Source organism: Saimiri boliviensis, chromosome 15, assembly GCF_048565385.1.
Source record: "Saimiri boliviensis isolate mSaiBol1 chromosome 15, mSaiBol1.pri, whole genome shotgun sequence".
NCBI classification, from domain to species: domain Eukaryota; kingdom Metazoa; phylum Chordata; class Mammalia; order Primates; family Cebidae; genus Saimiri; species Saimiri boliviensis.
In genome coordinates this window covers 86,673,366-86,688,313 of record NC_133463.1, presented here as the reverse complement: position 1 = coordinate 86,688,313, position 14,948 = coordinate 86,673,366, and the positions used below count along the sequence as shown (strand labels likewise).

General features: G+C 44.3%; 1 protein-coding gene across 1 annotated transcript in view; it reads left to right on the top strand.

Annotated features, from left to right (window-relative positions):
* Nucleotides 1–14,948, top strand: part of COL22A1 (collagen type XXII alpha 1 chain) — a 320,593-nt gene that overhangs the window by 107,725 nt on the left and 197,920 nt on the right. Inside the window, exons 10-12 of the mRNA XM_003933680.4 lie at nt 350–394; nt 4,164–4,226; nt 10,022–10,060. Coding sequence (XP_003933729.3) covers nt 350–394; nt 4,164–4,226; nt 10,022–10,060 — 147 coding nt within the window. The remainder of the gene's footprint in view (nt 1–349; nt 395–4,163; nt 4,227–10,021; nt 10,061–14,948) is intronic.

The window sequence follows — 14,948 nt, the reverse complement described above, 5'->3', positions numbered from 1 at the left end:
TAGCCCCTAGTAGCCACCACTCTGCTTTCTGCTTGTAGGTATTTCAAGTTTTTACTTACACAGATAAGCAGAAACATGGCATTTGTCTTTCTGTGCCTGGGTTTGCCTGTTTCTATCTTGTGTCCACAGGTAACTGCATCTGGAGGCTGTGTTAAAGCTTCCCATGTAGGTTTGCAGTTCAAGAGCAGGGACTTCAGTGCAGTCAACCAATTTTCTTCTCAATGCATTGGTCAGCACTGGGCTTACTAAGCCATTGGTTTCTAAGCATGTGGGGCGGAGAACCATCCAGTGATGAGAGAAGGGAAAACTTAAAATAGAAACTGACTTTTTTTGTCTTTTTTTCTTTTAGGGTGAAATGGGATTTGCTGGCCCCAGGGGGCTCCCTGGTCCAAAGGTCAGTACAGGCGTGGCAGAGGCGTAGAACCTCACTAGTCCTCTGCTCTGCTCTCTATGTAAGACAAAAGATGGCGGGTGAGAATGCTGTCTTGCCAGTATTTGCCCCAGAGTTTGCTGAACTAGAAGGATTAAGAGTGAGCGGCACAGAGCCTGAAACCTGGGAGTCTCTTAACTGCCCAGAACCTCCAGTTCTCAGCCTGCATATGAGCAAGAAAGGGTTAGATTCCCAGAGCCCTGGCTCAGATCTCATTTGTTCCAAGGAGCTTAGGTCTCCATGGTCAATTAAGTTTGCAGCAACTGGTTGAAGCTGCTGTATTCTGGAAACTTTTAGGTGTTGGGCTTTTAAGATTTATTAAATTGCATAACGCTTTAAACAAGCAATTCCCAAATTCACTAATTACGCCAAGCCAGGGAGAGCCCCTCTGTCCTCAGTCACGGAGTGGTCTCCTTCCTCTCCGTCATTCCCCAGGCTTATACTGTTTATCAAGGCAGAGTGGAGAGTTCAGCAGCAGCCTGTGTTTGAAAGAGGAACTGAGTGTGGAGGTGAAAATCCCTGGAGACGACTGGGCCTCTCCCTCCCCTCCCCCCCCCTTTCTTTCCCTTCTCTTCCCAGCCTCTGCCTCTCTTTGTGTATCACTGTCTCTCTCTGTCTCTCACTCTCAGCATCTCTTTTCATCTCTTTCTTTCCTTCTGCTCTGTTCTCCCCCCATTTCTCCTCCTGCATTTCTTAGTCTGAATCAATGCATTCAGCACATCATTAGTGAACAACTGCCGAGGGTCGGGCACTGAGGTCAGGTCCAGGGTTAGATGATGGTTTAGACGGGACCTGACCCTCACTTGCCTGCATCTGATGGTACAGACAGACCAGGGAGTACATGGACTGTCTTTCCTTTTGCACACTTCTTTCCCATCTTCCATCCTCTTCCACTGAATTGCAGCAACAATGACTGTGCACCTGCTGTGTGTCAGGCTTGAGCTGGGAGCCTACCTATGCCTCAGACAGCAGGTGCCATGGGTAAGGACTGCTGATACAGTGCCTGCTGCTGTGAGCTCAGGGCTCTGCACATTGCAGGTGATCCCTTCTTGTTGAATGAGTGATATCAAACCCTAAATCAACCCTGCATGAGAGGCAGCATCGGCCCCATTCTACAGATGGGAAGCCATTACAAAGGCTGAAATAGTGAAACGACCCACCTGAGCAATGCTTTCTTCTGTCCGCCTTTGCTGGGCGTGCTTTCCCTTCCTATGTGTCCCTCCTCGCTTCCTCTCTTGCCTTGTCTGTTTCTCCTCTCCTCTCCCTTTTCTCTTTCTCTTTTCTGTCCTCCTGACTGTAGGTACTTCCTTGGGGTCCCTCCCTCATCTCACACCGTTCTCCGCTTTGCCCCACTCTGCTAGGATGTGACACTATGGACACACACACACACCCCATTACACACACACACACACACACACACACACAATCACACCATCACACACCATCAAACATGCCATCTCACACACATATACCATCACACATGTATACACATATACCATCACAAACACACCATCATGCACACACACCATCACCTCCACCAACACACATATACTATCACACACAATCACCATTCCATACCACACACACCCCATGACGCATATACACATTGTCACACATCATCACACATATCACATACCCACACCATTGCCTACCCACAAACCATCACACACCATCACCCACACATCACAAACCCATACCATCACACACATCACACTCACACCATCACACACACATGCATGCACCCACCATCCCACACTATCACATACACACCATCACCTATACCAACACACACAAACCGTCACACACACACACACTCTCATGCACACACCCATATGCACATACACATCACATACAACCACCACACACATCACATACACACAATCACACACCACACACTCATACACACACACCTCCCACATCACACACCCTCATCACACACATCCCCATCACACACGATCACGCACACACACCATCACACACACATATGCACACATGCACACACCCCACATCACACACACCCCATCCCACACATGCACATCACACACACACCATCACACACTCCATCACACACACATATGCACACATACACACACCCCACATCACACACACACACCATCCCATACATGCACATCACACACACATACACACACACACACACACACACACACACACCCACCATCACATATACCCGCTACCCCCTCAGCTCCCCTCCCCTGGTGAGCCCTCTCCTCGTGCTGATGGAGAGCAGCTCAGAGCAGTCCAGGTGCCAGGTGGTCACTGAGGAGGATGGCAGGATTTTTTCGTCACTGAGCTCCTCTGAGAAGTCACCTCGGATTCTTGGCTGTGACAGGAGGGAAGAGCAAAGCTACCTGGGGTTTCATAGACCTCTCAGTAGAGAACGTCTGTCTGAAGGGGGGCTGTTTCATAATGCCCCGCAAGGAGAGCAGAGGTGGTGGGAGGAGAGGAGCACTGAAAAGAGAAGCTGACACAGCCTCCTGGAGACGTGCCTGGCTCCCGCAGAGCTAACTTGCAGTCGTGGTCCTACAGTGCCATCCCTCACATTGTCCCAAACCATGGCTAGGACCCAAAGTCAACAGCTGGGGTTCCTGATGGCTCTGTGTCCCTACATAGAGCTTGGGCTCTGTCCATGTGCATAACCTGAGTCCATTGGGTGCAAGGCCCAGTCGTGATGTGGGAATGTAAAGTTGACTGACAGAGATCCCTGTCTCCAGGACTCACAGGCCAGGGGGAAGGAAGGCAGGGAACAGCGGAGTGGAATAGTATGAAGGGAGTCAGGTTAGAGGGGCCCGGGAGCTGAGGGGCTGAGAGGAGACGCCCCATTGCCACCTGGCAGGACCTCAGGGCACGTTTCTGCTGACGTCCCTGACCTGCTGGGTCCAGTAGAATAGATGGGAGCTGCCCAGGACAAAGGAAGCAGGGAAGGGCATCATAGTCAAAGGGAACTGCAAAAGCAAGGCCGCTATGTGTTCTTAGAATACGAAAGATGAGATGGGAACAAAAGAGATAAAGTTCCAGACCAAGGAGAAAGACAAATAAAAGAATAGAACTGAAGGCTCCATTTCCTGGGCCTGAACCCATCTTGGATTGGCTCATGAGATGGCAGGAGATTTGGGTTCCAGTTCAACACTTGGCTTGTGATTTTTCCCTCCCTTGCGGGCACAGCTTTTTCCTCTACCTGCTCTCTTTCTGTTCCTGGACAGTTGTGAAGGCCCCAGGTGCATAGGATATGGACTTGTTACACAAATTGAATGCCCAGGGGACTCTGGTTGACACTTTTCAAAGCGCCTTTATGCTCTTACTCTTGTGTGCCTGCATGAGGACTTGCCTATTTATAGAGGAGAAGCCTGAGGCCCCCCAAGTCCGTAGTGATGTGCTCACGTGAAGTGACAGAGCTGCCGTTCAAACCTGCGGCTTCCTCTTCCCCCTCTGAGGCCCTGGTGGCGGGATCAGGCCATTCCCAGGGATGAATGTGCAATGTCTTCATGCACTTGCTTTCTCAAGAAGTCCCTGGTTCCTGGGATTGTGATGTTGGGGATGACTTAGATGTGTCCTCCTCTCCAAGGGTGAGACATGTGGCCTCACCGTGCAAATGGCAAAGACGAAATCGGCTGCTCATAGGGAATTGGGCAAGGTTGGCCATGAGGGTCCTGCGTGTGCAAGAGCCCTGTCGGAGAACCTAATCTGATGCTCGCCTCTGTTCTCAAACCCTCAGGGAGACATAGGAGCCACTGGGCCGGTGGGCGCTCCTGGACCTAAGGGAGAGAAAGGTGATGTGGTGAGTAGATCGCTGCTCCTCTGCACGGCTGAACCTCAGGGCTCCCACTGACACTTGCAGAGGCCAGGCACCGTGCCCACACCACCCTCGAGCGGAAGCTCTAGCTCCTCTCTGTGGCCATGGAGGCCTGCTAGATGTGGCCTCGGTGGGCTCTCTGGCCTTGTCCCTTGCCACCCCATAACCAGAATTCTGTGCTTTGAATCATCAGTTACTAACCCTCTAATTGGTTATTTTGTTGTACCCTTCCTGACTCTGGCCATTACACAGGTTTTTTTCCTCTGCCAAGAATAATGTTTCCTTCTCCCCACCCCTGTCTTCCCCTCGCCACCCCTTCCTGCTTGGCTCATGGGTTCTCATCATTCCCACTCAACTGTGTCTAACTCTCCAGGGCATCGCTCCAAACTCCAGCTCTGCGTTCTCACAGCATCTCCTCTGTCCCAGCACCAGAGGACTCCCAGGTGTCCTGGTCTGTGATTTATCATCACAGCATTTCTAGCACCTGGGCGAGCAGGAATCGTATGCATCAGTCTTTCAGCTGATGAGTGAATGCAATTAATGATGGGTCAGGAAAGAATTGCAGAGATGAAGAAGTCACCATTCAGGGTGGGCCTCAGGAGCTGAATGGCTGAGAAGTGAATTCCAGCTCCACCTAGATACTTAACCTTTCCATCCTTAGGTTCCTCATCTGTAAAATGGGGATAATAAAACAACCTATTCTGTAGTATTACGAAGATTAAATAAGTGAATGCATGCAAATGCTTTAGAACAGTAGTGAGTGCAGTGATTGCTGTTGTGAGTCCCTGTCCTGGTGGAAGCCCTAGCCCCTGCCCTCCCACATGGAACCATGTAGTATCAACAGCACAAGTTTGGTGTCAAAGGGACCTCAGTCATTGTCCTTGGCTGTGGCTTTTATTAGCTGTATGAACTTGGGCATGTTCTCTTTCTTTCCTCTTTCCTTTCTCTCTCTCTCTCTCTCTCTCTCTCTCTCTCTCTCTTTCTTTTCCTTTCTTTTCTGTATTTCTGACACAAACTCTCGCTCTTGTCACCTGGGCTGGAGTGCAATGGTGCGATCTCAGCTCACTGCAAACTTCCCCTCCAGGGTTCAAGCGATTCTCCTGACTCAGCCTCCTGAGTAGCTGGGATTACAGGTGTTCATCACCACGCCCAGCTCATTTTTGTATTTTTGGTGGAGATGGAGTTTCACCGTGTTGGCCAGGCTGGTCTTAAACTCCAGACCTCAGATGATCCACCTACCTTGGCCTCCCAGAGTGCTGGGGTAAAGCCTCATTTACACATTAGCAAAATCAAGAGTATAACAACTACTTAGTTTACAAAATGCCTGGCCCATAGTGGATGGTCAGTGAATGACTTGTCTTTTTTGGTGTGTGTGATTATAATTCATTCCTTCTAGGTTCTCATTACCCAGGGGGAGACCCAGGAAACAAGACAAGCCTCTTTCCTGGAAGAATTAGCCTGGCAACTGCCATTCCCTCAGCACCCCAGCCGTTGTTCCCCTCACACCGTAGTGATGCCATCTTCCCTTCCTGGCACGTGCATCATGTAGAGTCTCACGTTTGCTCCATGCAACAGCTTTTACCACAGTCTCATCACATCTCTAAAGGGAATGACTCTGGTTTCTCAGGCTTGAATGACTTGCTGTCAATCACAGAGGCCGGATGTGGCAGAGGCAGACTTCGCACCTGCATGTGTTTTAATCTGGGTCCTGTGCTCACTTGGCTGTACTTCACCTTCACCTACGCATGCATGTCTACCTCCTCTGTGTAGGTAGGAAGCACCTGTTGTGTGCAAAATAACATGGAAATAAGGAGAGCTGGTCACATTTATTTACCAGCACTTACCACACTCCTGGCTCTGTGTTGTGTGATTCACACACTTGGGGCTCACTTAACTCTCACATCAACTTGGTGAGCTGAGGCCTGCTGAAATGGCCACCTTCCAGGTGAGCAAACTGAAGCTCAGAGAAGTGTGGTAACTCATACAAGTGTGGTTTTTTAGAAACTCACTTGTCAGGCAGTAGGTGCAAGCAATGCAAGACCCGTTCCTCCCTCCTCCATGTCTGGGACAAGACTCAATCTAGGACACGTGCTGTCACTAGTAGCTGGGTTCAAAGGAAGGGAGATTGGGAGAACATTCTGAAATCAGAGAAACCAACCAGAATTAGCCAGAGAAAAAACATGGGTGTACTCTGGAGCACTGAACTCTGGGAAGTGGCCCATTGTATAATTATGATTATTATTGCTGGCCTGATGTCATCAGCAGCTCTATTGAGGCCAAATAGCACTGTGATTGAGGAAGCAGCTAGCATCAGGCAGCCTACATTCAAATTTTGGTTCCGTAACCTACTAGCTTCATGAACTGAAGAAGCTGCTAGAACTTTTTGAGGTTCACTTTTCACATTTGCGGAAAAGATATAAAAATAAGGTCTGTAGTGGTTCTACTTCTGAAACAGCAACATAGGGAACACTGTGAATCCACTCCCCGCAAAATGATAATACCTGGTGACATTCCAACATTTTTCACCTCCTGCATCCGGAGTTCCAGAATCTAAACTCTTGGCAGATGCAGCCAAGGAATAGGGCTCTCTTCCTTTACCCAAACTCCATTCACAGGGTGGACCAGCTTCAGGCATGACAAGCCAAGAATGTTGGATTCTGCTCAGAGCTCTTCCAAAAGGCACTGACTTTGAAACAGAGTGTAGGGAAGTCTAAGTGTAAGGGTTCTCTAGAAACAAAGGAGATGTTGGTGGTAAGAAATTAAAAGGAGACTAGTAGCTCCATGGTAAACTGTAACTTTACCATAGCTAGTTTCCCAGAAAGAACCAGGGGGAAACACCACTAAGAAGAATGCTCCTGGCATCAGAAAAAAACCCTCTATGACTGCCCACAACAGCTACCCATGCAAAGGGGATCTGATTCAGTTTGATCAGACTGTGGCGCAATTAATGCCATATGACACTGTAGAAAATAGTAAAGGAATCAGCTGGAAAGTAATGGAACCTAAAAGCTGAATTGAATGTAAGCGGAGGTGGACAGTTCAACTGAGAAATCAAGAAAAAAGACTCTCAAAATGAGCCTTGCTAAAACCATAGTCATCTGGGGTATCTGTACAGATACAAGGCCATGCCCTCTAAAAATTGACCTCAGAGATGTAACACTGGGGAAGGGAAATAGATTTAATTAAAACAGTCTAGCCAAGTCAGTAAGCAAATAAACAAGAAAACAACAAAACAAATTTTATACTTTTTGGTAGGGGAAGTGCTAATATCCAGAGTTGGTATAATATATTGTGCAAAATGTCCAATTTTCAACAAAATTATGAAACATTCTGGGAAACAGAAAAATCTGACACATACACCCCAAAAGAGAGCAGACAGCAGCAACTGCCTGAGAGAGGATGCAAATGTCAGATTTTACAAAGACTTCAAAGTAATCTTTATAATTATGATCAAAAACTAAAGGAAATCATTCTGATATAAGCAAAAGAAAGCATAATGACAATATTTCATCCAATACAGAATATCAGTAAGTAATTTCTAACTCTTTAATAAATATATGTAACCAAATATAGGTTCTGTAGTTTAAAATTATAATGAATGAAATTTTTAAAATCTAGAGAGGCTCAATGTAAAGATGAGAATTATTGAAATTAGACCAATAGAGATTATGTAATCTGAAGAACAGAGAGAAAAAATAATGAAGAAAAATGGACAGAGTATTGGTGAAATGTAGAGTTCCTAAATTGCATGAATCTATACCTACTGGGAATTAAAGTAGAAGAGGAGGGAAAGGAGCAGAAAATTGTTCGAACAAATAATGGCTGAAGGCATCTCAGATTTTATGAAAAGCAGCAATGTACATATTCAAGATGTTCAATGAACCCCAATTAACACAAACACAAAGAGATCCACACTACAAACAACATGGTAAAAATGCCAAAAAACAGAAAAAATTTGAAAGCAGCAAAAGAAAAAAATGACTCGTCATGTACAAGGAAACCCCAAAAAGATGAGCAGCCGACTTGTCATCAGAAATGACTGAGGCTAGAAGGCAGAGGGATGGCACCTCATGTATAACAATACATTGCAACCATATATGGTTGGTTTTAACAAATATGCATGTAATATGCATAACAATCGCACAAAAAAGGGGGAAGAAGGGATCGAACTGAGAAGGAATATGTTTTTATGTTTCATTGGAAGTAAGTTTTTCTAAATCTAGAGTAGACCCTATTATGTATACGATAAACTCTAGAGCACCCTTCAAGGAAATAACTGCAAAATAAATAGTGAAAATATGACAAAAGTAATGTAAATGACACACTAGGAAGTATTCAATTCAAAAAAGAGCAGTAAAGGAGAAATAAAGTAACAAAAGTGATACAGGAGACATATAAAAAGCAAAAACTAATATGGCATCTATAAATCTAATTATAATATGATGTGTGAATATACTACATGAACCAACTAAAAATCAGAGATTTTAAGACAGGTTATAATAACAAGATCAAACTATATCTTGTCTATAGAAGACATAATTTAGATTCAAAGGTACAAATAGGTTATGTCTTTTGTATTCAAAGATACACATAGGTTTCAGTAGGTTGAAAATAAAAGGGTGGAAAATGTACATCTTAAAAATAAAAAACTGGGGTGACCATATTAATATTTGACAAAATAGACTTTAAAACAACAACAAAAAAATAGAGCCAAAGAGGGATATTTTATAATGACAAAAAATTAATTCTTAAAAATATAGCAATTATAAACATATATCTACCTAACAAAGCCCCAGAATACACGAAGGAAAACTGGCAGCATTTAAAGGAGGAATCAAAAAATTAATAGAGACTTTAATAGCACCTTTTCAATAATGGGTAGAACAACTAGGAGTGTGGAGAAATTGGAATCTTTACGGATTGCTTGCATAATGTAGTGTAGTTGCTTTGGAAAACAGCCTTGCAGCCCTTAGGTTAAAGACAGAGTTACCATATGACCCAGCAATTCAATTCTACTTTTAGGAGTATACCCCTCAAAAATGCAAACATATGTTTACATAAAAGTTTACACAAAAATGTTTATAGCAGCATTATTTACAATAGCCAAAAGTAAAAACTCAAATGTCTATCACCTGAAAAATAGGGAAACAAAATGTATGTCATATCCATACAATTTCATATCATTTTGCAATAAAGTGAAGTACTTATACATGGTCCAACATAGATTAACATTGGAAAGACTTTGCTGAGTGAAAGAAGCCAATTATAAAAGGTCACATGTTATATGATTCAATTCATATAAAAAATGTACAGAATAGACAAGTTTATAGAAATAGAAAATAGTTTAATGTTTTCCTAGAGCTGGAATTGAGGAAGTGTGGAGTCATTGCTAACAGATACAGGTTGTTTCTGAGGTGATAAAAATTTTCTAAAGTTGATTGTGGGGATTTTGTTGCACAACTTTATGAATATAGTAAAAATAATTGAATTGTACATTTTAAGTAGGTGAATTATGTGTTGTGCAAATTATATTTCAATAAAACTGCTATGGAAACAAAAAATAGTAACTATAATATTGAGTTATTGGAAATACTAAGTGAGATGATACTCATGAGAATATGTACTCAGTGAACAATAGTCATAATTTCTTTTAGTAACTACTGGGCAGAGCTGATGAGAAAACATCTAATCCTTTCAAATCTCAGGATGATGCTGCCGTATGCAATGTCAAGCCATGGAGATGCTCTGTAGTGAATATTTGCCTTCTTTCATTTTTCTAGGGCATAGGACCTTTTGGCCAAGGACAAAAGGGTGAAAAGGTAAGCATCTTCCTTTTATCATATTCCTCCAAGGGAATGGGGCAGAGGACTTAGGTATGGGGGAGATGTGTGCTACTATATGTTGCCTGGAAGAAATTCGAGTGGGAGAAAAGAGGTGTCCAGGGCTGTGTAACTGCCCTCAATGTCCTCCATGACTTGGGTGGTTGAAGCATTTACTGTATTCAACAGAAAGAGAGAAGGTGGAGAGGAAAAATGGCAAAATGGTGGTCAGAGAATTGAGTAGGACACATATATTTTGGGGGATTCAGGGCATATTCTGTTGGAAATGTTAATGTTTGAACTATCCCCAAGAAGTGGAAATCAGGGGGTAGGTTCTGCTCCATAAAATAAGGAACATCAGAAGAATTTGTGGGAAAAATAAAGATGTTCTCCCCAGCTATGCATGTTGCACCTTCTTTTACGTTCAATAAAAGAAGGTAAAAGGCTTGACAGACCCTGGGAAATATGGGATTCTTCCTAAAGAAGAAATTCTTCTTCAGATGTTAACCTATAAGGGTGAATAAAAAGCAGCCACTAAAAATGTCATTTTCTATTCATACCAGCTATTTAAAAAAAGAAAAGGAGAAAAGAACCAAAATGTTGTCATTTTCCTGGAGAGGCAGCCACAAGACTTTACAGTGCAAATGCATGTTGATGCTTTCACTGGAGTCTAGGCACTTGTGGACTCAAAATGTAGTACTGCTGGGTCCTGAGAGGTCATTCATTGTTCAGTGGGGGTTATATCAGCCCCTTGCATAGGACTGATTATGTAATGCATGTAACATTCCATTAAGTTACAGTAGAAACAGTTTTCATGTGGCCAGCTCATTCTCTCCCTGTAGGCACTCTTACGCATCTAGCTGTGCTCTAAGGAGATAAATCAAGGAGCTGTGCTCGAAGGAGATAAAGATATACACAAGTACATATCTATGTGTACTTTATAAGTGAGACTAGAAATGACACAGTACTGTGCAGTGGGCTATAGAAATACATTATTGTATACCTCAATAATGCAACAGTATCCAATGATGCAAAACGTCATTTAGGAGAAGAAATAATTACCTAGAGAATGCAGTCAATATTTTGTCCATTTTTAAAGCACGTTGCAAAATGCGTTTACAATATGACCCCAGGGGTGTGTGTATATGTGTGTATGTGTGACAGAGAGAGGAGAGACTGAGAGAAATTAATGGTGGAGACAAACCCCTATTATTAACCACTGGTTGTCTGCGGGTGAGAAAGTTATGAGGATATTTATTTTCTCCCTTATGTTTCTTTGTGTCTGTCTTTATTTCACAATGAGCTCCTCCATTAAAAGCATAGGCACACGTGTAACATGGCTACTGCACAAGAAAGAAAAGCAGTTTGAACCTAGCACAACACACAGCATCACAGAAGGGGTACAACCAGGCAGGCGTAGTTCATGTCTCCTTTCTGCCCCTCTCTGGCGCTGCCATCTGTTCTGAGCCTCCATCTCCCGACCTAAAAATGGGGTTATAGTAGCTGCCACGTTCCATGACTTCTCTGTGATTTAACAGCACAGCACCTGAAACCTAGATGCTCAAATTCAGTAGCTACTTTCTTGTTATAAGTTTTTAAATCATCGTCATTTAATTGTGGTAAGAACACAACATGAAATCTACCCCCCTAACAAACGTTTAAGTGTGAAGTACAGTCCTGTGGACCATGGGCCTGGTGTGGGGCAGCAGATCCCTAGAATGCATTCATCTTGCTTAACTGAGACTTATGCCCATTAATTGGTATCTCCCCATTTCCTCTCCCCAACCCCTGGAAACAACTATTCTACTCTTTAATTCTTGGAATTTGACTATTTTAGGTACTTTACATGTGAAATTATGTAGTATTTGTCTTTTCTGCATCTGGCTTATTTCCGTTAGCATAATGTCCTCCAGATTCATTCATATTGTCAAAAAGACAACTTCCTTCTTTTTAAAGGGTGAATAGCATTCTATTGGGTATTAAAAATAGAACTACTATATGATCTAGCAGTTCAACATACCGTGTTTTCTTTATCCATCCATCCACTGAGGGATAGCTAAGTTCTTTCCATATCTTGGCTATCATGAATTATGCTGCTGTAAACATGGGAATGTGGATATCTCAATAAGAGCCTGATTTCAACTCTTTTGAATACTCAGAACCATAATTGCTAGATCATACAGTAGTTCAATTTTTTTTTTTTTTTTTTTTTTTTTTTTTTTTTTGGAGATTGAGTCTCACTCTGTTACCAGGCCGGGGTGCAATGGCATGATCTTGGCTCACTGCAACCTCCGCCTCCCAGGTTCAAGTGATTCTCCTGCCTCAGTCTCTCAAGTAGTTGGAATTACAGGTGCCTACCACCATACTGGCTAATTTTTGTATTTTTAGGAGAGATAGGGTTTCACCATGTTGGCCAGGATGGTCTGGATCTCTTGACCTCGTGATCCTCCTGCCTTGGACTCCCAAAATGCTGGGATTACAGGTGTGAGCCACCATGCCTGGCCTATAGTTCTCTTTTTAATCTTTCTTTTGAGGAGCCACCATACTGTTCTCCACAGGGGTGATATCATCCGTGTTCCCAACAGCATTCAACAGCTACTTTCATTGTTGCTAAGCATGCTTGGTTCCAGTGGGCAGAGACCTGGCACAGGGTATTAAGAGGGTGCCCAGGTATTCCTCCAGATCAGAAGCCAGGGCTGCTGGGGTCTGGAGGTCAGAACACTTGGTCTGGGTGGTGGCTTCCAGGCATTACTGTGCAGCTCTGTGACCTCCTTCCCATGTTCCTCTGGGATCAGCCTTTCCTCTCAACTAATGTGTCCTTCACATGTGTTCCTGTCACCGGGCAGGGACCGGCAGCCTTCTTCCTCCCCGTGGGCTGCAGGGCATCTCCGTCTCATTGGTTCTGGGGTGAGCTCACACCAGGCAGCAATGGATGTCTATTCTCCCTTCACCTGAAGGCACCTTCCTTGTGCCCAGCGTCCTACCTTTAGCATCACATTCAAGGCTCTGAGGCTGCGAGGGCATAGTTGTGGCCATGGAGACCTCCTCCCATATTCAGTGTTGGCAGGAGAGACAGGCAGCTGAATGGACGCTGGCACTTCTGGCTCTGTCCTTGGTTGACATTTTCCTGTGGTTGGTATTTTTAGCAAAGTCTGAGTCTAGGTTCCACTATATATTAGCTGTGTGATTTGGAGTGAGTCACTTCCGTCTCTGGGTCTCTGCTTCCTCATCTGTACAGTGAAGGGGGTGGGATGAGATGATGCATAAAGTCCCTTTCAGGCAGCAGCTCTGACACTAGGGAATCAGCCCACCCCCAGCCTTTGCCTTCTAGGGCTATTTTCTGTAACCTGAAGTCTCTGATTTTCCTGTGTAAATGAGGGGACCAGAGTGGGCTGAGGGGATTGATAGCATCTAGAGAAGGGAAAAGACCACTCATGACTCATGCATTAGGACTAGGCTGGTACCAGCTGGCTTCTTAGCTGACTGTTGTCTGCAAGGTAATTGCTGCATAGATTAGATGGAGTTTGGAGGTATTGGGTAGACCAGAGCTCTGGATGAGTCCAGGGATGGTAATACTCTTATTCTGTCTGTGTTTTGTATATATTTGGAATTGTAACTAACCACTGTGGCAATGTGCATTCATGTCTGCATGTACCAGGCACCCTGCTAAGGATATTTCATACTTACTCTCTCATCATTAAAACATGCTTCAGGGAAGGCTCTGCTGTGCCCATTTCAAGGATGAGAAGAACACAGCACTGAGGTCAAGTGAACTGCACAGGGTCACACAGTATGTGCCCAGGAAACACAATCACTGATTGTTACTTAAATGAAGGGAAGCTGTAGAGCTGATTGAATCACTGTTCTTTGGCAGCAAGGGAAACTGAGGCTTAGAGAAGGTGAGTGATCTTGGCTCATACACTGAATACAACAGTAACAACAGCAGCATACTTGCATTAGTGATGTGAGGGGTTGGCGAGTTTATCCAAGAGAAGAGATAGCCAGGAGCCTAGCAAATGTAGCAATTTCAGAAAGATGGAGCAAGAATCAGGTCTGAGCTATTCTCCAAGTGTGCGGGTCAGTTCAGGCACCTTCTTCAGGTTAGTCCCATCAGAATGGGCTCAGTACTGTCACTTAGAAGGACACATGCTCTTTCCTTCTAGGCCCATGGATCTGAGCATGAGAGCCCTGAAATTCCCATAGCTGTGTTGCTGCCATGAAAGGAGCCAGTTCAGAGAAGATGAAGGTGACCCTGAGAAGAAGCTTAGCCCTGAAACAGATCGGTTGCTGAGTAGAGAGCAGGCTCACCTCAGGCAGCTCTCCAATGTCTCAGAGCTGCAAAGCAATGCACTTCCTGCCAGGGATCTTAGGTTTCTTTGTTAACAGTAGTTGTTATTAATATTGCAGGTAGTGTTGGGCTGGGATGTCAACGGTAGTGGCCTTTCAGGCAGGGATTTGCCTAGACAAGGGCCTGGAGGTGGGACAGTGTTGGGCCCTGAAGAGACCCAATTTTCCTGGAGTGCACAGTAACAGAGGACATAGGAGCATGAGGGCCTGATGGCCCTGATGGAGCCTGTACTACACCTTACAGATTGTCAGGGGCCCCGAGACCTACTGGGAATGAAACAGGGGCAAAGTGTACCATAAAGCCGTGCTTGGGTCATCAACTAGGGATTCAGCTTTTGGTAGAGGGAGAAAATACAATAACGACCATCACCCAAAAGTCCTTTCTTAAGCATTTTCACAGAAATCCATATGGCAATAAATAAAACTTCATATGGATTTTCTGCTCAGATTTCACAGTATGGTGCACCAGAAAAAAAAAAAAATCAGCAAGCGAATATAAGAAACTCAGCTAAATTTTACTGGGTTTGTTGAGTCAGCAGTA